Below are 21877 nucleotides of genomic sequence, written 5' to 3' on the forward strand. Positions count from 1 at the left end.
GAGCCCCCCACCCCCAGTACCCCGGCCCCCAAAGCATCCAAGGCTAGATTGATGGGATGAGGGCCGCAGTAACCCCACCCCAAAAGTTTGTGACGGTTCCGAACCCTGCCCACTGAGTGCCTTCTAAGAAGATAACGCCATAAGAGCAGGAACAGGGGGTTGAGGATTCTCACCGAGGCCTCTGAGTAAGTTCAAAACTCCAAGCAACATATAAACGATCCCTGACCACAGCGGACATGAATTTAGGCAGAGCCGGTCAGCGGCTCGCTGCTCTGTGGCTGCTCAAGGGGTAAGGAGATCTGTACTTAGTGATACGGAGCTAGACAAACAGATGTGAACGGATGCTTGGACAGACAGATAGGAAGACAGACAGGTGTAGTTATTGATTCAGATAAGGCCTTGATAACTTTTTCCCCTGGGATAGCCTCACACTGAGATCTTCCTGATCTTTGCCTCCCGAGTAGCTGGGACTCCCACACTGTACCTGCACCGTAAGACTCGGAGAAATACCAAATCCCATCACGGATGCAGAACTAAGGTAGAACGGAACAGATTTCCACCACAGAGGTTAGCATTCGGTAAGGGAGGGGTGTGGACAAGAGTCCCGAGGGCTTCAAGATGCCGGCAAGTCCCGAGATCCTTTATAAATGACTTGTCATTTGCTAATGGCCAGTCAGGGTCACAGAAAGACTTTGGCCTACAGCTCTTAGATCATTCTTGGCATCAAAGGGTTTAGGACTATCTCCAACATGTGCTCCAACTTGTTTCCTTAGTTATAAGTACTTTTCTTTTTTTTAAATGCCTGTTCTGAGACTTTCACTGAGGGCCAGAGCATTGTCCTAGAGCTTTTTCCCCCCTCAAGTCTAGCCCTCTACCACTTGAGCCACATCTCCCTCCACTTCTGGCTTTTTGATAGCAGTTCATTAGAGGTAAGAGTCTCATAGACTCTCCTGCTCAGGCTGGCTTTGACCTTTGATCCTCAGATCTCAGCCTCCTGAGCAGCTAGGATTACAGGCATGAGCCACCAGCATCCAGCTGTCCTATGTACTTTTTAACCCCCCAGGAGGATCTAAATTAAGTACCAAGATGCAAAAAGGTCAGAAAGTAGGGTTCACATTTTAATGTAAATGCAGTAGTTTGTATTCTATCATATTTAAGGGAAGCCAATTAGAATGTTTATTTTCACAATTCCAATTTTAAATATGCAGTAATTGGTCCAAATTTGGCTTTTTGTCCTTAATTGATAGTACTGTATTTAAGTTCACCACATTTACCAACTCAATACATTAGATTTGTAAGAAATGCTTGAGTGTTTGAGAAGGTTTATCAGCCAATTATACTTGAGAAGTTAAGCAAATATATGTGACGGATCATTCAATACGAATTGGTTAAAGCCGTTTAAGTTTGTAAATGAGACCAAAAATGAATCCAAGCCTCCTTAAAAGTGATTGCTGGAGTTTTCCAAACCTATAATTAAAATAATAAGTTTTTAAAACTGAAATGTAAAGCTCAACGCACTAGATTTTTTTTTACTCCCTCTATGTTTAACCATGCTAAATTGAATATTAATTTTTAAAACATAAGCAAATCTGCCAGTATTTCTTTTCTGTGTACAAAAGCTACTGTCAAGCCAGGCACTGGAGGCTCCTTCCTGAAGTGCCTGCCAGCTACTCAGGAGGCTGAGATCTGAGGACCATGGCTCGAAGCCAGCGGGGGCGGGAAAGGCTGGGAGACTGATGGCAATCTGTTCCACGTTGTTTCCATGGCCCACTGTCTCCCCCCCACCCCCCACCCCCGCCGCCGTTCTCAGAAAACCTTCACCCCTGTCCTTACCTGTAAGTACAGGACTGTGGGCGTCAGTTCCCTTGGCAGAGTCCCCGCAGCAGCTGGTCCGGAGGAAGGCACCCTGGGAACTCGAGTAGGGAGGAGTCCCTGCCTTGGGCCCTGTGGCAGACAGGACGTGGACCTAGCATCTCCCCGGCCTACCTGTTGGCCTTGGCTTGGGAGACAATGCTCACGGAATCCTCTAGTAGGTTCCTTCCTAACTTAGTGGCAGACACCTTTCTTTTTTCATCTGCCCCAGAACTGTCACATTGGAACGAAACCTCCACACTTTTGATGTGCACCCCAAGAGGGTCCCCTCGCCCTGAGAAGGAGGTGAGAGGGTAAGGTGAGGTTGAAGAGGCCCTCACGTGGTGGGGAGGGCTAGCCCCACTCAGGTGACTGGGGTCCTCCATGCTGGGGCCCTGTGCCATCCTTGTCAGGCCTGCAGGTGGCGCCCAAGGGCACCGGCCTCCCAGCAGCCTCTGCTCCAGGACTGACCTGGAGCAGCCGGCCAATGCCCAGCCCCCGAGAGAAGCCAAAGGAAAGCATCCCCCCCCCCCCCCCGCATCCCCCCAGCCCTCCCCCCAAAACAGGAAGTGAGGGCACAAGCTCATGCCTCTAATCCCAGCTACTCAGGAGGCTGGGATCTGAGGATTGTAGTTGGAAGCCAACCCTGGGAAATCTCGGGGAGGTTCCTACCTCCAATTTGCCACCAACAAAGGGGGTGTGGAGTGGAGGTTCAATTGGTAGAGCGCCAGCCTTGAGTGCAAAAGCCAAGGGACAGTGCCCGGGCCCTGAGTTCAAGCCCCAGGACTGGCTGACAGGCACACGCACGCACGCGCGTGGTTTCTGTGCGTCTGTTTCAGTCTCTGTGGAGAGGGAGGCGGTCCCCTGGGGTTAGGAGCCCACACAAGCCAGAAGAAGCCACCCTGGGCGGTACTGCAGTGGCCCTGAGGCCGGTTCTCGCACTGTGGCCTCGACTCCCCTGTGTCCTGCGCCTTGGTCGGTGTCTCCAGCCTCCACCAGCCACACTGGCACGGAAGAGAAGCTCTAATGCAAGCTGCCATAGTATTGGGGGGGGGGTCTCCCCACAGGAACGTAATATTTGCCCTAATTAGCAGATAGAGGGAGTCGATTGCCCCTCCCCCCAACTCCAGGTCACCTCTCTGTGACAAAGAGGCCTGGCCCAGAGTTCCCAGGGGCAGCCCTTTCCCAGGTAGCCAGGGCGGGCCTGGCTACAGCAGACGTGAGCATCCAGCTGAGAGTCTGGCAGCTACCAGGCACTTGGAACCCAGCGGCGGGGGCAGACTTTGCCCATCCATGCCTGGGGCTCCCTCTGCCTTCTCCCCAGAGCCTCTTCACTACGCTGGAAGAAGGCCCAAGCTCTCCCAAGCCTGCACACGGGCCTGCCCCCCCGGGTGACCCCAGTCTCTCTGTCCACTCAACCCCAGCCCCACTGGCTTCTTGCACCCCAGATCCTCCAAGGGACTAGTTAGAAAATGGCAGGTGGCTCAGTGGCCCCCAGGAAGGGAATGTCCCGGGTGTGAAAGACTCAGGCTGTCAGTGTCTGGGAGTCTTATCTTTCCCTCATCTCAAAGTAGTGTTTGCTGGGTCCCCTGCCCGGGGCCGACCATATTCAGGCATATTTCCAAACAGTTCCACTGCCCTCTGTCTATAAATAGCCACCTTTCCTCAGCAGCTCCCAGCTCCACGTTCTGCACGGTCCGTGGGGCCCATCCACCCCAGCCTCCCGGCCTCCGGGACAGGAGTTCGTGGCTCTTTTATCCACAGTTCTCTGCCCTGTCACGTCACATCACGCCGTCCCAACAGGACACGGTCTTGGACGCTACTCTCCACGGTGAGACGGAGTAACAGTGGCTCTCTCGTGGGATTCGAGGAGCTCAAGTTGTGTGCAAGGCAGAGGCGTCTGGAGGAAATCTTTGAGGCCTCATGAGGTTCCTCCTGAAAAACCCCAGCTCCAAGAAGGGGGATAGTAGGAGGATCACAGTCTGAGGCTTACCCCGGGTAGAAAAAGCCAGACCCATCTGAAAAAGAACTAAAGGAAAGAAGAAGAAAAAGAAAGGGCATGACTCAATGTGTGGAGAGCCTGCTGAGCAAATACAAGGCCTTGAGTTCAAATCCCCAGTACTGCTAAAAACGAAACGTATGTGTATGTGTACTGTGTGTGTGTGTGTGTGTGTGTGTAAGTGTGCATCACTCTTTCGAGATATAAGCTGACCTAAGGCTTATACATACACCCTCAATTCCAGCAACAGACCCACTATGTGCCCGAGGTTTTTATTTCGTCACCTGAGATGAGAGCCTCAGGGTTCTACAAGGCGGGAGTGACTTTCCTTGCGTGACAAGCGCGGCACACGGAGGCACGGGCTGGCCCAGCACTCTAAACTCAGATGGCCCCCATGGGCAAGGCTGCCTCTCTCTGCCTCCAGCATCTTTGTGTCTCCCCCCGCTTTGCATTCCCAGAGCCCAGCGGGCAAGGAGGGAGAGAGGGAGACACCCACCGTGTGTTTGCTGGCTCTGACCGCCCCCCACCCCCAAACCCTTCAACAACAGTCCGTATCCACGTGTCCCACAAATCACTCACTGGTTAGCTCACAAGGGTAATGACCCCCCCAAAACTCACAGGTGCCCTTGTGGAAAAACCTAGGAACCCGTAGCTTTAGAGATGAACGATGTCCCAAGGGGGTGGTCCCCTCTGGTGATGTTGCCATAACCATAGCGGTGCAGTGCGGCCTGGTCACTCCTCGTACCCGGGGTCAGTCAAAACCTCCATGCTCAAATCCGGCTGGTCTTTCTTTTCCTTTAACACGGCCCTCCCCGCCCCCCCCCCCATTTGTAGCTAGTATTACAGATGTGAGCCACCACAGCCTCTGGTTGGTTAAGCTGAGGTCTTATTTATGGCCCAGGCTGGCCTCCCAAAGCAATCCTCCTGATCACAGCCTCGTGCATAGCTGGGCTGACAGAAGGAAAGCCCCACGCTCAGCCCCATTCTGGTGTTTCCAGTGAGCACACGGGTGTGTCACGCTAGGAATCCGTGCCACGGGCACAGGCTTACTTACACACAGTGCGCGCGTGTCTGCTCCCTGGGAGTCCACTCATTCAGGGAAGGACCCCCCCCCCCCCGACTTATGGCAATAAACATTGGAACTATAGCCTGTATGAGAGAGACAGAGAGAGGGGGGGGGGCTTTTTTTCCCCTCATAAAATGGAAGTGATCTTCTCCAAGGGCTCATTACCTCAAGATTGGCTTCTAGAGGTCAATAAATATCTCAGCTATTTAGAGTGGTTGAGCGCCAGGGGCTCCCGTCTGTGATCCCAGCTACTCTGGAGGCTGAGTTCTGAGGATGGCAGTTCTAAGCCAACCTTGGCAGGAAAGTCCGTGAGACCTCTCTCTCCAATTAACCAGCAGAAAACTGGAAGTGGAGCTGTGGCTCCAGGGTGACAGTATCAGCCTTAAGTGAAATAGCTTAGGGACAGCATGCCCACGCCCCAAGTTCAAGGCTCAGGACCAGCGCGCGCGCACACACACACACACACACACACACACACACACACACACACAGTTTTTGAGTGAACCCAGACCTAACCATTTTCCAAAATTTTGTGAGCCACTATGTTGACATTTAAAAAAAAAAATCTAAGGGGGCTGGGAATGTGGCTTCGTGGTAGAGCGCTTGCCTAGCATGCACGAAGCCCTGGGTTCCATTCCTCAGCACCACATAGACAGGAAAAGCCAGAAGTGGCGCTGTGGCTCAAGTGGTAGAGTGCTTGCCTTGAGCAAAAAGAAGCCAGGGACAGTGCTCAGGCCCTGAGTCCAAGCCCCAGGACTGGCAAAATAAATAAATAAATAAATAAAAATCTAAGGGGGGGGGGTTAGGGGGAGGGTCTTGTCTCTTGAAAGCGCAAACCCAGCCACACGCAAGCTAGGGAGACCCCCCCCCCCCCCCGCAGGAGCAAGCCAGCACTAGCCAGCGAATTCCAGGTTCAGTTCAGGCTGTGGGCCCAGCAGTCACTGGACTCAACACAATCACGAGGGTCCTTCCGCTCGAGGAAGGTCAGCCAGCCAGTGGAAAGTAAGGTGATGGCAGGAACAGCTGAGTGACAAGTCACCAGCCAAGGAATAGTAGCAGCTTCTAGAAGACAGGTTCTCTTTGAGAGCCTCCGGAAGGAACTGGGGCTCCCTGGGCCATCACGTCAGCTCCGTGACCCTGACTGAGGACTCCTGACCTTCAGAGTCATCAGATAATAATAAATCTATATTGTCTGAAGCCACTGGGTGCCATGGTAATTTGTTATGGCAGCACATGAAACAAATACACGTGACGTTGTAGGTAACTTTCTCATTAAATGTCATCTTTTGTTTCCTGAAGGCTTAACACGAGATGGTTCATTTTTGTTGTTTGTTTTTAATGTTTTCTCTTTGGGATTTGAGCCACTCCCAGCTCTTGCTCTTGCTCAGTTGGTGCTTTCTGCCGGTTAGTTGGAGATGGCGTCTCAAGGACACTTCAGCCTGGCTTGCCCCCGAACTGCCACCCTCCAGACCTTAGCCTCCCGAGTACCTAGAGTTCATAGAAATGAGGCACGATGACTGGCTATACGAGCTGGATCCATTCATCTGTCTTCCCGGCCTGCATAGACCTGCGTAATCATTATGTCAGCATAATCCACCTGCCCATCCAGCCCTATCCTCTCCTCCAGGAAGGAGGCTCTCCATCTTTATACCAGAACTCAGCTCCAGCCAGCCAGTGAATAGCTATTTTTCTCGGGATTTCTCTTAAGGTAATAAATACATCTGCAGGCACGGCAGGGATGACAAGCTGGAATTATGATGTGGTCCATGTGAGACTCGAAAGAAATCAGGGCTGCAGCAGAGAAGTATAAAAAAAATCTTTCTCAATAAACAATGGGAGGGAGAGATGGCCCTCCCCACCGCTCCCCTCCCGGTCTTAGCAATATGGCTCAGAAGCCAGTATTCATGTTCAATAATGCAACCGAGGTGCAGCGTAAATAATATGAGCCTACCTTATTAAAAAATTAAGTACACAATGTGTCACGTATATAAGCATGCATAGGTTCACACAGGCGTGTGTCTCAGCATTCAGTAATTGAGGGGCTGGAAGACTGTGAAGACGGTAACAAGGGTTTTATCAAGAGGACGGAGAGTGGCTTGCTATTATTATCTGCATGTTTTATTAATTTGCTTTTTTTTTTTTTTAACAAAGAACAAGACTGTTGGCGTAGTGGAAAAATCGAGTTTAAGCTATTTCAAAACAAAAGGAATGGAGGGTTTCCTGTCTCCATCCTAGCACAGCCCCTCCCCAGCTGGAAAGCGGGGTCCGGCCTCCCCGGAGCAATGGCGGAGGCCTCGGCGGAGGGCGGGCCCGGGACGCGCGCGGCCAGCCCGGGCACCCGGGGAAGCACGGCGGTGACCCCAGCGCACCCCGGGGTGACCCGAGCCTGGGGGGGGGGGGGCGGGCGCCCCGCCCGCGGCCCCGCGCGCCTCCGCCGGGCCACCGGGCCACCGGGCCGCCGCGGGCAGGTGCGGGCCCAGCCCGCCGCTCCCCCCTCCCACCCCCCCATCCCGGCGCCCCGGGCCCGCGGCACCGCCGCGCCTGCGGTGGCGTTTTTGTTTTAACTCATATGAACTGGTTACAAAACCAAACTCCCACGGAGACATAAATAATGGATAAGGGAAGGGGGCGGTGGTGATTTAAAGAGAGTCCCGCCAGGCTGGGCACGGCCGCGGCCCCTGCATTTCTGCTGTCTCATATTTAACTATTTGCAAACGAGTTGCAAAGGAGGACGCGCAGCCACTGCAAGACACCCGGGGGCCGGAGGCACTTCTCCATCCGGGACCCGACGCGACCTGGCCGGGGATTGGGGGGGGTGGTCCGCAGGAGGGGAGAGGGGGGCAGCGACCGGGGGAACGGGGGGAGCCGGAAGATGAAGGAAGGCCGGGTACCGCTGCACTGCGTCTCACCCAGCTGGGCACCAGCCAGGCATCCACCGCGCCCAGGACTCCCGCCCCCAGTCCTGCGGCCCGCCGCCGGGAGCGGCCCCTTTAAGAGCCAGCGCGCGCTCCCCTTCCCTAGCAACCGCCCCCGGGGGAGGGGGAGGTCCCTGGCAACGGCGCGCTGGCCGGCCGGGTCACGTGACGGCCCACAGCTGGAGCGAGCGCGCGCGCGCGCGCGCGCCCCCACCGCGCCCGCCCGCCCGCCCGCCCGCCGGGGGCCTGAGCGCTGACGGCGCGTGCGCGAGCGGTGCAGCACCGGCCGCGGGAGCCGGGAGTATTATGGGCTGTGGGTGCCGCCGAACAAGATGGAGCTGTCTGCCGTGGGCGAGCGGGTCTTCGCGGCCGAGTCCATCATCAAGCGGCGGGTCCGCAAGGTGAGCCTCCGCTCCGGGCGGGCCTGGGCTCGCGGAGGCCGGGCCCGGGTGTCCTCCTTCCCCCCGCCCCGCCACCCGACCCCCTCTCCTCACCCCGGGGGTCCGCGCCGCGGGGCGGCCCCGCCGGCCACCCCCCCCTCCCCGCGGGTCCCCGCATCCTCCCCACCGCCTCCTCCCTCGCCCTCACTTTCTGTCTTCCAGGGACGCATCGAGTACCTGGTGAAGTGGAAGGGGTGGGCGATCAAGTGAGTGTGGGGCCCGGGGGGGCGCCCGGGCGGGGGGCGCGGGGCTGCCGCCCGGTCTCACGCTGCCCTCTGCACGGGGACCCGGCAGGTACAGCACCTGGGAGCCCGAGGAGAACATTCTGGACGCGCGGCTCATCGCGGCCTTCGAGCAGAAGTGAGTGCCCCCCCGCCCCCCCTCCTCCCCCTCCCGCTCCCCCTCCCCCCGCGCCGCCCCGCGGGGCCGCGCGAGCCCGGGCCAGGCCCGCCCGGGACGGGGGTCTCCCCCCCCCCACCCCCGTCCCCCGGACCCGCGCCCGGCCCGCGCCCCCTAACCCCCGGCGTCTCTCCGATGCAGGGAGCGGGAACGTGAGCTGTACGGGCCCAAGAAGAGGGGACCCAAGCCCAAAACTTTCCTCCTGAAGGTAACCTGGCCCAGCCCCAGCCAGCCCCATCGCGGGCCCCCGGGCCCGGCGCCGCGCGGGGGGGGGGGGGGGGCCTGGGCCTGGAAGGGAGGGACCGACCCCGCGGCCTCGGCCGGGCTGGGAGAGGCGGTGGGTGTGAGCCCCCCCCCCCCCCAGCCCGGCCGGCCCCAGGCCGCACACGCGCGGCTCGCTCCAGCGAGGGGGGCCCTGGGCGAGGGGAATCACTCATCCCCCGGCGATGAAACTGGGTGGGTGGAGCAGGTGTGTGTACGGGGGGGGGGCACGGGAAGAGGTCGCAGGGGGGCTGCTGATGCCCGGGAGACCACTCACCTCCCCCACCCCGTCCCAGCTGTAGGCACTCAGGGGGATGCCCCAAGTTGGAGCCCGGGGCAGAGACTGGGTGGGCGCCCTGCAGGGAGACACTAGGGCCACCGGCGCCCGCCCTGCTGCGCAACTCCTGTCTCGGGGAGGAATTCTGCATTCCACACCTCACCCAAAGGCCCAATCTGAATTTAATCTTGAATCGCGTCAACCTGAGTGTTAACCCCTAGGCCGGGCCTCCGAGTTCAGGGTCCTGAGCCTCAGTTTACCCCCAGCTCCTCCCATTTCTGCGGACTCTAATAAGGATGCCAGACGTGGTGAAGCGTAGCCTTGTTTTTCTTGGCAAAGGGAGGGAAGAATTTCCAGAGGAAGCCATCTTGGGGGTTCGGGTATTTATTTAATTTGGTGGAAAAAAAAAAAAAGAATAGCCTGTGGGGAAAAGGAGGGCAAGAGAGCCCAAGGAGTCCACCCTATGCAAGGCTGCAGGTGGGACACACCGAGTCACCTCAAGTCTCCCCAAAGGCCAGAGAGGTCTCAGAGCCCCTCCCGACCGGACAGCTCGTGGTTTTGTGGCATCTGGCACCAGAAAGATAGGGAGGACTCTTGTGGAGAAAAGACTGCAGAATGCAGAACCTCACCCGAGAGTCCCCGTTCCTGCAAAGGGCTCCCAGCCCAGTGCGGGGTGGGCCTCTCCAGCCCCTCCACCTCCTGCCCCGCCGAAGAACTGTGTATGTGTAAGGGTTTGCTTTGGGTCTTAAAGCAGAAATGGGGGGAGGATGTTTTCCAGAATTCCGCCTTCCTAGAACCCTCCTCCTGCCCCCACCCCACCCCACCCGTGGACAACCGTGATGCCTCCTCTTTGGGGTAACCCTGAAGCCTGCCTGTCGGGAGGGGTAGGCGGAGCAGCTGGATGGCCGGTGGGCGGGCGGTGGTGGTGACAGCCTCGCAAGCACAGCTGGTGCGCCCTCTGGCGGCCAGGCCGGCCATGGCCCTGTTTCAGAAAAAAAACGCCTGCCTATAAGTTTAGTTCCTGAGCTGCCTAGGAGCCAACAGCGCTGAGCAAGGATTATCTCCCTTGATTCTCTCAGCAGTCCCAAGAAGTGAGGAGTATTAGCTCCATTGCACAAAGGGAAGCAATCAAACATCCCAGAGAGGGAAAGTGACTTGCCCGAGGTCCTGCCACCCAGCTTCCTGGTTGGGGGGAATACTTGTCAGGATAAGAGAAGATGGAAACACAAGGAATGTAAAGGCCACAGAGTTGATGGGTTGGGCTGGATGGTAGCACTTCGATGTAGACCTCAGGAGAGGTAGCACAGAAGTGATAGCTTTTTTTGTGTGTCAGTTGTAGGGCTTGAACTCGGCCTGGGTGCTGTCCCTGAGCTTTGATGCTCAAAGTTAGTGCTCTACCATTTTGAGCCATAGTGCCTGCCACTTGTGGTTTGCCGGTGGTTAATTGGAAATAAGAGTCTCATGGACTTTCCTGCCTGGGCTAGCTTTCAGCCATGATCCTCAGATCTCAGCCTCCTGAGTTGCTAGGATGATAGGCATGAGCCACTGGCACTCAGCAGCAGGGCTATTTATTTGTAAAGGGCTGCAGAGACAGCCTGGCCGAAATCTGCTGTGCTGTGTTTCAGAGAGCCGATGGCAGGCTAGCAAATTGTACTCAGTATTTTCTGCGGGGAACTCATCAGAAGGGAATGGAAACCTGAGAGGGAGAACCTGTTAGCCCCCTCTTAATGCCTGAAAGAAGAGACCAGAGAGGTCAAATAACTTTCCCATAGTCACAGAGTCCCCAGCAGTTTAGGTACCACCTACCTGTCAACCCACCAGAGCACAATCAATGTTTTGGCTTGCAGTTACACTCACCAGACAGACCCAGGTCTTACCTTCAAGGAAATCTCAACCTGGGGGAAAATATGTATTGTAGATTATAGAAGCAATAGGAATCATAATACTTCTCACAGGAAGTTTGTGAAGTACACGTTAGCAGATTGCTCAGGAGCCCCACACTCATAGATAAGTGCAGCTTGAACGAGCTCATCTGCGCATGCGCTAAGCACTTGCCCTTACGCGGGGTGGGGAGGGGGGGACCTGCAGTACCACAACCCAGCTTGCCAGGCTAAAGAAAACCCCTGCTTTCCCCTGCCTCAGTCTGGGAAGGGAGGAGGAGCCCAGGCCCCGGGTCTCCCTGGGAACTGGCAGCCTTGGCTTGTGTGCTGCCACCTAGTGGCCAGTGGGTTGTTGACAAAGCAGCCTCAGGACGCCCTAGCCTGGGTGGGAAGGACCAGGTGGCATTCGGTGTTTTTCTCCCAGGGAGCGTGAGGGCCACGTGCCAAAGACATCCTCAGTCAGCAGGTACAGCCACTGGGGGGCTGTGGCCGAACATCCTCATCTTGTCTGAGGTGGTATAGGGGCCGCCTCCTGGATGTTGGCAGATGGAAGATGGGTAGACCCCTCCCCCCCATGCAGATTCCACTTCCGGATTCTAACTGACTGTAGGAATGTGTCCTTGCTCTCCGCCCTCACTGTCTGCCACCTAACCCTCAGGCTCAGTCCCCTACCATGGCAGTCCTCACACCGCCACAGCCTCCACCCTCGGTCCCCCTTGCCTTTGTAGACCCTGCCTCTGGGACAGCCTGGCCACTGGGCACTGAGTGGGGACCCGAGCCCAGTGCTGCATCTGGGCTGGCCTTGGCACTGCCCTCCATGCCTGGGGTTAGGCCCCTGTATTCCCTGCTACTGTCCCTGTCACTTCTCCTGCCTGTGTCCCTCCGTGAGGACACAGGGTACTCATGGAGGGCTGCATGTTCACGCGCAGGTCCAACGAGCAGCTGGCCATGGAGGACAGTGTGTATGTCCTTCAGAGTCCCTTGCCCTCCGTGCCTCATCTAGAAGGGATGGGTTGGCTGGGGTCTCCTTAGGGCCCCGTCACATCCCAGGTGTCAGAAGGTAGTGGCTGAGCTGGGGCTTTGGAGAGAACCCACGGCTGCAAAGACAGCTGGGCTCTGGCTGTCACAGATCTCTGCCCCGTGATCCTGTCCCCAGGCCATCCTGGCAGAGTGGAGAATGGCAGGCGCCACCTATAGACTTGTCCCTGCCAGTCCTATCTAACCAGGTTGGATTCTAGCCCAAGTTCCAAGGTGCAGGTTTTGGAATCCATTGGCAACAACTTGGGCAGACAGGTGAAACTGAGCCAGGAGTGTGAGGACAGAGGCCCAGAGATGGAGGATGGGCCCAGGGGAGGAGGCCCTGTAGAGAGATGACTGTCCTTTGGGGAGGCAGGTTAGAGCTGGAGGTTGGCCAGTTCAGAGCCAGGAGAGCATGGGGGCACCCCGGACACTGCAAGTAGATGGATAGAGCTGGGCGTCCAGAGCAGAGGCCCCCACCCCACCCCATCCCAGAGGACTGCTGGGCTGAGGGCTTCCACTGAGGGGAGGCAGAGCAGGGGCTGCCCTCTGGGTGTAGGGTCCCGGCAGATGTCCTCGGGTGGCCAGGCCAGCCCTGGAGCTGCCCCTGTCCCCAAGGAACCCGTCCCTAGCTAGCAGAGGTGGAGAGGAGCGAGGTCACGTGGCCTCCCCGAGCCCGGTTCCTTCCGTGAGTGGCGCCCGCCTTTCACTGGTCCCACCAAGAACCGTCTGGAAGCCGAGGCCTGGCTGGCGCAGGGGTGCCCGGAGGTCCCACCACGCCCCTCTGCCCGCAGGCCCGGGCCCAGGCCGAGGCCCTCCGCATCAGTGATGTGCATTTCTCTGTCAAGCCGAGCGCCAGCGCCTCCTCGCCCAAGCTGCACTCGAGCGCCGCCGTGCACCGGCTCAAGAAGGACATCCGCCGCTGCCACCGCATGTCCCGCCGGCCGCTGCCGCGCCCGGACCCGCAGGGGGGCAGCCCGGGCCTGCGGCCCCCGATCTCGCCCTTCTCCGAGACCGTGCGCATCATCAACCGCAAGGTGAAGCCCCGCGAGCCCAAGCGCAGCCGCGTCATCCTCAACCTGAAGGTGATCGACAAGGGCCCGGCGGGGGGCGGCGGCGGCGGCGCGGGGGGCGCGGGCGCGCTGGCCCGTCCCACGGTGCCCTCCCGCAACCGCGTCATCGGCAAGAGCAAGAAGTTCAGCGAGAGCATCCTCCGCACCCAGATCCGCCACATGAAGTTCGGCGCCTTCGCCCTGTACAAGCCCCCGCCCGCCGCCCTGTCCGCGCCCGCGCCCGCGGGCAAGGCCGAGGCCGGCCCGGGGCTGCGCCTGCCCGCGCCCGCCCTGCCCGCGCCGCCGCCCTACGACGCCCGCAGCTCCGCCTCCTCCGGCTGCCCCTCCCCCGCGCCGCTGCCCCCCGACCCCGACGACGCGCCCCCCAAGCTGCTCCCCGAGACCCTGAGCCCCGCCAGCAGCCAGGCCTGGCGGGAGCCCGAGGTGCTGGACCTGTCCGTCCCGCCCGAGGCCCCGGGCCGGCGGGCGCCTCCCGACGCGGGCCGGGCCCCGACCCCAGCCCCCGACGCCGCCGCCGCCGGCGCCACCTCCGAGCCCGAGGCCGGGGACTGGCGCCCCGAGATGTCACCCTGCTCCAACGTGGTTGTCACCGACGTCACCAGCAACCTCCTGACAGTCACCATCAAGGAGTTCTGCAACCCCGAGGATTTTGAGAAGGTGGCGGCCGGGGTTACGGGCGCTGCAGGGGGGGCGGGCAGCAGCGGGGTGAGCAAGTGAGGGGGGGCCGGGCCCTCCCAGGAGGGGGGCGCCCCGCCCCACCCTCCCACCTGTCTGCCTGTGCTTTGCTTGTCTCAGATGGCTGGGGCTGGCCCTGGGATGGGATGGGATGGGCAGGTGGCCCCCTCTCCCCCGGGGGCTGGGCAGTCCCGGACTGGGCGAGGGCAGGGGTGGGGCACATTCCCTGAAAGTGCTCCCTCTTGTCTCAGGCAGCGTCCCTGCCTGTGCACAGTGGGACCCCAGAAGCTGGGGGTCACCTGCCCACCTCCCACCCCATCTCTTCCCTAGCTTGCTTCTTGCTCTCTTGTACAGCGTCTGACCTCGGTGCTAACCCAGCAGCTCCGGGCTCGGTGGGGACCGCGGGCCCCTCGGGCACTGGGCAGCCCCAGCACGGCTTTCCGGTGCATGGCAGTGCCCCAGAGAGCGCAGGCTCAGGCCGCATGGCCCCTCCCTCCACACCAGCCAGGCCCCAGGCCCACTTTCTGGTTGCCTGCTTCTGGACCAGGCCCAAGCAGGCCCCCTCCTCCTGTCTTTCGGAAGCCCCTCTTGAAGGTGAGAGAGGCGGGCTGGGCTCCGCCTAAGGTGCTACGGGAGCCTGCCGTGGAAACGCAGCTCTTGGCGTGCTTTTACGTGGCTTCGCATGTGCATTGGAGGCTGGGTCCCCGCTTTTCCATGGCTCAGATTAGGGCGGCTAGAGGCTCATCAAGGCCTGGCCTGGCCCTCCCTCCCCCTCCCAGCCCAGCTCCATAGGGTCCAGGCCTTCCTCCTAGCCCAGGGGTCCTGGGGGCACTGAGCCCTGGGACCCCTCTCCTCGGGGTGGTCAGCCCAGTAGCCAGGCCTTCACTGCTGATGTGACGTGTGGGGACAGGAGTAGACCCGGAGCTCTGCTCCAGCCCCCCCCCCCCCACTTCCTTTCTGAGTCTGGGGGAGGAGGGAGGAAGCCTCTCGCCCCTCCCACTGCTTCTCCTGACGGCTGGGGCTTGAGGCAGTGGGAGGCCCTCTGCCCTGGGCAGCTCCGGAGGCAGTCATGTCAGCAGCAGAGACCAAAGCCTGGCTGTGGGCCTGGCCCAGGAGGGCGAGGCCATCTCCCTAGGGCAGGACCAAGATACACAGTCCTGCGTGTGACTTGAGCTAGCGTCCAGTGTTCGTGGCCATTGGTACACTGCCCAGAAGCATGCTCTGGAAAGGCAGGTGGGAGGTGAAAGGGAACGGTGCAGATGATTGACAGCGCCGTGGTCCTTAGGGGAGGGCTTTGCTCAGCCCCCCCATGCCAGGGGCTCAGCCTAAGTATACAACAGGGCCCCCACAGAGTTTTGAGGGTGACACTCCTGAGACACCCCCCCCCCATCCTACCCTTTGTGTTAGCTCCGAGACCGTCCAAGTGCCAATTGGCTTTTCCCCAAAATAAGGGCTGGTGTTTCTCCTCTGCCCACGGAGGTGATTCCTCCCGCCCCTCCCAGGTGTACTCCGCCTGGTGCCAGTTACAGGTGTTTGCAGAGACCATAGAAATGTGTTTTCCTGAGAGTCTGTGTCATTTGTGACTTTTTTTGTAAAGAAATTGTGTTTTCACAGGTGATTTTATGACAGGAAAGTGAAAGAATTAGTTTTGCAAAAAAGAAAAAAACAGAAAAAAACAATACAAAAAAAAAAACAAAAGAGGAAAAAATAGAAAAAAAATATTCCTAAGGGAATGGGGTGGGGGAGAGAGATATTTAAAGAGAACCTAGTAACGCTGTGATTGCACAGGTAGGGCGGTGGGGGGGGGGTTGGCAAAGTTGAGGGATGGGGTGCAGTTCTGGGTCTGACTGGGGAGGCCCAGGAATGGAGGCTCCCGGGAGACAATGGGGCGCTGGCTACTCTCTGCCCCCTGGGCTCCGGGTGGGCTGAGCCTTCCTTGCCTTCCTCTCCAGTCCTTGTACAAAGGGAAGGCCAACTGCCAGGCCCAAAGGACTAGGGGAAGCTAGGGCAAATGGAGCTGAGACTTGGGGCTCCATTGTGGGGAGTCTCCAAGAAGGTTGGTGAGGAGAGTTGGCTTTCTTGCTCACCTCCATCCCTTTGCCAACCTGTGGGGCCTACTACCATCGCTCATAGTTGCATCTTCCTGCCCCCATGCCTCCTCCCCCCAAAGACCTTGACACTCCTGTGTTTACCTGGCTGGGGAAGGGACTGGGGCTTGAGGGGGACGCGGTGGGCCATGGGAGTTTCTTAGGTGGTAGCTGACTGGGGTAGCTGGGGAGGAGAGAAAGCCTTTCACAGCTGAGTTGCTGCCCTGGACCACTGTACCCCAAGTCACGTGTGCCCAGCTCCCCTGGGGACCCAGAGCCAGTCCACTCACCCCCCCTTGACCCCCACCCCCATGCACACTTGTAGGGATTGCCCGCCCCTTGCTGCTTTTCTATTTGCCTAATTACCAAGCAGAAGTTGCAATCTGGTTTGCTTTATTTTTGTATGTGAGAGAACACCCCCGGCTTGCTACGGGGTGGGCTTTGATCGCGTTTCCACGGAGCACTCCCTACCCAGGTGTCTCTGGCTGCAGATGGAACCTGGGCCTGTTCTTGTCTTCTTGCCCTTTCTGACCTCAGTCTGCCCCTCTGTGAAAGGGGTATGCCGGGCAGCCAGGCCTTGGCACGAGGCCCTCTGGTGCTCCACGCTGGTGCTCCACAGTGCTGGGTCCCCAGACTCCGTAGGAGGAGGGGACATGGCAAGGACCTCCCCATCTGGGCTGTGAGACCAGGGCCAGGAAGACCGGGCCGGCGGGCCTGGGCCTCTATTCTAGAGGGGCTCACTGACAGCCCTTCTGCCCCTGGGGCCCGAGAGAAGGCACCCCATTTCCTCACTTTTCTAGGTTTTTGTTTTGGTTTGCACTTCGCCCGTGCTGGACAGCAGGGCCCTGCCTGGCCCGTTGCGGCTCTCCAGCCCCAGGCGCCCGCCAGGACAGCCTCCCCGGGGCTTGCATGGCTCGAGGAATCACTTTTCTTTTTTTTAAAAAAAAAAAGAAAGAAAAAGGAAGAAGTTGAAGGGTTTGGGTTTTTCCTCTGCACCTCCTTTCAACTCAGAATTAGGGGCTCGTGGTCCAGGAGTGGGGCTCCCTGCCTCTTCCCCTTGCTAACAGTCACCCAGATGCAGAAGCAGGGAGCCTGCGAGGGGCAGGGGAGCCCCCATTCAGCAGTGAGCGCCTGCTGTATGCAGCGCATCAGCTAGGCGGGCGAGGGGGCGGGAGGGGGGGCACCTTAGAGTTCTGCAGGGAGGCCAGTCAGAGAAAAGTGGGGTGTTCTGCCTGCCCTTGCTGGCGGGTGGATGGGAGGTACAGACTTCTTTATGTTGGTTTTTAATTTAAACACAAAAGGCCTAGAGAAATATGTATCTTATAATTTTTTTAATTTTTTGCAAAGCTCATCTAATGGCTTGTGCACGAATGAATTCTATATATATAAGATATACGTCTATAGCTCTATATGGGGGAGGGGCACTGTGTATTCTCTCTCGCGTTTGCGTTTTTAAATGAAGCGTTGTTGCCTTTGTCTGTGGTTCAACCATCCAGCTCCCAGCTGGCTAAACTTTGCCTCCCGTGGTTAAAGATGGGGGTTGAGGAGGGCAGGAGAAGGCCGTTTGGGGGGGGGGGGACAGGGGGTTGCCCTCCCTCCAAGGCTATGGGCTTCCCCTCCTCCCTGCCCCACCCTGGGGAAGACAGCCTGTTTGGGGTGTGGGTTTGGTGTTGTTCCAGGTCTGCGGGACTCTGGGCCAGGGGAGGGTGGGTTTGTGCTGATGACTCTGTCTTGTACGTTTTGTTCTGCTGCTCAATATTGTATCGATGCCAGGAAAGGGGAGTGGAAGCCTCTTCCACCCCCAAATAAATTGTCACATTCCGAAGCCGGAGAGGCCCGGCCCCCTCGGGCTGGGTGTGTCTGCCTGTTCCTTCCCTGCGGGTCTTCAGGAAGCCTCGGCCTGGGGGGGGGTGTGTGTGGAACCGTGGGGGGCAGCCGCAAGGAAGGGGTGCCGCACGCCTGTGAGCCCGGCCCAGGGGCACCCGCGGCTGGCTAGGCGTTGCTTCCCTTCCTCGCCGGTGACGGGCCTGGGCGGGGTCTGGTTCTTCCCCTCCCTGCAAGCAGAGCCCTTTCTCCTTGAAGTTCAGAACTTGGGCCCAGCACACGGTGGACCCTGGGCTCACCTCCGTCACCAGGCTCTGCCAGTGAGGCCCCCCGCACAGCTGAGCAGACGGGGACCCAGGGGTGACTCGTCCAGGGGCTGCGGCCCTGCCAGTGGGAGGGAGACACCACTGTCTGTCCCCCCGTCCCAAGTGCTGCCACACCGAGCGGCTGCGGCTGAGGCTGATGGGCAGCCGTGGTCACAGTCGCTTGGTCCCTCCAGACAGGGCAGCCGGGCTGCCCGTGGGGCCTCGGGCCTGGGCCCTGCCCCCTGCTTCTCCCAGGGCGGGGCCAATGATACCACGGGACTCAGGCCCCAGGAAGAAAGGAAGAATGGCAGTTGAGATGGGCAAGAATGAATACTTTTCTCCTTTTCTGTGTGTGTGTGTGTGTGTGTGTGTGTGTGTGTGTGTGTGTGTGTGTGTCATGCTGGGCTTCAATCTTAGGTCCTCATGCTTGCTAGGCAAGCACCATTTCAGCCACACCCCAGTCCTCTTTTGCTTTAGTTATTTCTTCACACAGTATCAAGTCTCTCTGCCCAGGCCAACCTCAGACCCTCATCCTCCCAACCACGCCTCCTCTGCAGCTAGGATTACAGGTGTATACTACTATTCTACCATGCACACCCATCTTTGTCTTTTTTTTTATTTTTTAAAGACAGAACACTCATAGTTTTCTAGTCCTTATCAAGCTGTGCCTAAAGTAAAGGAGATAAAGAGGCTGCATCAGAATGCTGAGGCCCTCCTGAGCCAGGTGAGGAGCCGGGGAGCTGCCCTGCACTCTGAGAGGCTTCTGAGAGGACACACTTCAAAAAGCCCCGTCGCCTGCCGGTGGGAGGAGACCTGATCCCCGGCGGTGACTCACAAAGGATGTGCTCAGTGAGAAGCCAACCCCGCTCCAGAGCACTGCCAGGGGCCGTTCTTCACAGGCAAGGCTCCCACGTGACTCCAGGACTAGATCTGAAGTCACCTGGGGAGGAATGGAGGCCTTGGACACTCGGAGGCAGTGGCAGGAGGTGACCGGAGTCCAGGGGTACTGGGAATGTTTAGGAGTTGGTAATGGCTTGCCTGTAGAGGTTTCTAGAAGGCACTTTATTATCACTTGGTGATTAGATACAGGCCAAGGGCTGAGGACCTGGCCAGGATGTGGCTTTGGGGACATTGGGACCCCTTGGGAAAGTGTTGTATCAGGCAGAGTCCAGGACTGGTTTTCAACCATGGATTTGAGGCTCAGAAGCATCCTGCCTCTCTGCCACAGACACCCCCCCCGCCCCCCATTACTAAAGGGCAACGAATCTCCAGCCCTCTGAGTGAAACATCACCCAGCAAATTCCACAACAGCCAAGTGAGGAAGAGGGCAGAAAATTCCCCCGGAACCAAAAGCAAAGAGGTGGCCATCCATCAGCGCACCGAGCAGGGAGGGGCGGGCATCGGGGATGGGAGGGAGGGGGAGGGGCTTGCTCCTCGCCGATTCTGGCAACTACGGAACTCAGGTTTGAGATCTAGATCTTGGGTTTTACATCCGGACACCAGGCCTGGGCCCCGCAGAGGTTGGCACCAGGATGCCTGAATAAAACTGGACCTAGGTCCTCAGGGAAGATAGAAATGTGGGCACACACACACACACGCGCGCGCGCACACACACACACACACACCATCAAGGGGCTGTGTCAGGGGAGCTGTCTGGCTCCTATCTGGCTTCATTGAATTCTCTGGAGAATTTACAACTCTAGACCTTTCCTAACACAAGCTTCAAGTGTGAATATACATATATTTCTCACATAGCCCCAGAGCGCTCACATTGAGAAATTAGTATAAAAACCAAACCTGGGTGGGAAGCCCCGCAGAGCAAGCGCAGGCCTTGGGGCAGCTGGCATTCCCACGGTGAAGGCCACAGGGTGTTCTCACAGATTAAAAAAACAGAACCCCTGCAAACATGAGCTCATTACCTCAAGTTACAAAACACAACACACAATCAAAGCCGGTGATAAACTCTTGGGTATGACACCACGGGCACAGGTAACAAGAATAAATACCAAACTGGGCTGCACAAAAATTAGAATTGTGCATCAAAAGATGGGATCAAGTTGGGCTCTGGTGGCTCATACCTTTAATCCTAGCTACTCCACAGGCTAAGACCTGAGGATCATGGTTCAAAGCCAGCCCGGCAAGAAAGGCATGAGACTCTTATCTCCAATTAACCACCAGAAAATTGGAAGTGGTGGTGTGGCTCCAAATGGTAGAGCGCTACCCTTGAGAGAAAGAGCTTAACGACAGCATGTAGGCCCTGAGTTCAAACCCCACGACCAACCAACAAACAACATAAACAGTGTTGTAACTGACATAAAGATAGTCATATAGTGAAGCACTGGTGGCTCACACTATGATCTGAGGATCTTGGTACAAAGCCAGCCTGGGCAGGAAAGTCCATGAGACTCTTATCTCCAATTTACCATCACAAATCTGGAAGTGGAGGTATGGCTCACAGAGGTAGAGCACCAGCCTTGAGAGAGAAAAAGCTCAGGGGCAGCCAGGATCTGAGTTCAAGGTCCTGCACTAGCACCAAAAACAAAACAAAAAAAACCAGAAGAATATCAATTTTATGTTGTGTGTTTTACTACAGTGAAAAAAAAAAAGTAGGGGAAAAAGTCACTAGCAAAATGAGTGCACAAAAATCAAAACTTGATCTGTACTGGGCACCAGTGTGGCTCACCCCTGTAATCCTAGCTACCCAAGAACCTGAGCTGTAAGGATTGCGGTTGGAAGCTGGTCCAGGCAGGAAAAAGCCTGTGGGACACTTATCTCCAAAACTACAAAAAAAGGAAGGAAAGGGGGCTGGGAATGTGGCCTAGTGGTAGATTGATCGCCTCGTATACATGGAACCCTGGGTTTGATTCCTCAGTACCATACATATGAAAAAGCCAGAATTGGCTCAAGTAGTAGAGTGCTAGCCTTGAGCAAGAAAAAAACAAAAGCCAGTGACAGTGCTCAGGCCCTGAGTTCAAGCCCCAGGACTGGCACAAAAAAATAAAAAAAAAGAAGGAAGGAAGGAAACTGAAAGTGGAGCTATGGCTCAGAGCGATAGAGAACTAGCCTTGAGTACAAAAGCCTAAGCTCAAGGACTGTGCCCAGGCCCTGAGTTCAAACCTCAATACTGTCGTGTTTGGACAGCAACTGAGCTCGTCCTGCTCCCAATTCCTAACTTCTGCAGTCCCTTGGGGACAGTGCGACTCGTGGGCAGGTGGGAGGGAAGGGATGGGAGGGGAGCCGTGGCCCCCTGCTTCCTCCACAGAGATGGAGCCCTCATTCGAGCAGCTTGCTACCCAAGTCTTTCCTGCCGTTCCCAAAGGCTGCGTGAGCGTCATAAAGACACGACGTGGCAGCAGCCAGCCTTTGTGAGAAAGCCACCCCCCGATGCCCTGCCGAGCCTGGGTGGGATCGGAACAAAGTCAGAGCAGGGGGTCTGGGCCCTGTACCTCTTTTTTTTTTTCCTTCCCTCTTATCTCCTGGGTCTGAAATTTTACCACGGGCAACAAGCTGGCTAGAGCGGCTAAGCTTCAGAGCTCTCCATCAAGGCTAAGAACACCCAGCTGGGAGCCAGGAACCAGGACACGCTCTGGAAAGGGCAAATGGGGGCCCCCGTGTCCCCAAGGGGGCTCGGAGCCATGACTGACACCTCCCGGTGCGGTCCCTACGCAATGAGGCTTGGGATTTCTGGCTGGTGGCCCCCTGATGGATGACCTGCTGCTTGGCCATCTCTGAAAGCCTTTTGGAGCTCAACCCCCCCCATAAGGTCCCCCCTCCCTTGGGAACCGGAGGGCAGCTGAGTCACCTCCCC

General features: G+C 57.8%; 1 protein-coding gene across 2 annotated transcripts; it reads left to right on the forward strand.

Annotated features, from left to right (window-relative positions):
- The first annotated feature begins 8055 nt into the window (after nucleotides 1–8055).
- Nucleotides 8056–15563, forward strand: Cbx6 (chromobox 6). Of its 2 annotated transcripts, none has more exons than XM_048355249.1 (5): nucleotides 8056–8232; nucleotides 8434–8477; nucleotides 8566–8631; nucleotides 8812–8878; nucleotides 12900–15563. In XM_048355249.1, exons 1-5 carry the CDS (start codon nucleotides 8164–8166, stop codon nucleotides 13893–13895), a joined length of 1242 nt encoding a protein of 413 aa, XP_048211206.1. In that variant the 5' UTR covers nucleotides 8056–8163; the 3' UTR covers nucleotides 13896–15563. The 2 variants fall into 2 exon arrangements, with proteins under 2 accessions (XP_048211206.1, XP_048211216.1); XM_048355259.1 differs by having other exon boundaries at nucleotides 12954–15563.
- The last annotated feature ends 6314 nt before the right edge of the window (nucleotides 15564–21877 follow it).

The sequence above is a fragment of the Perognathus longimembris genome, chromosome 1, assembly GCF_023159225.1.
Source record: "Perognathus longimembris pacificus isolate PPM17 chromosome 1, ASM2315922v1, whole genome shotgun sequence".
Taxonomy (NCBI): Eukaryota; Metazoa; Chordata; class Mammalia; order Rodentia; family Heteromyidae; genus Perognathus; species Perognathus longimembris.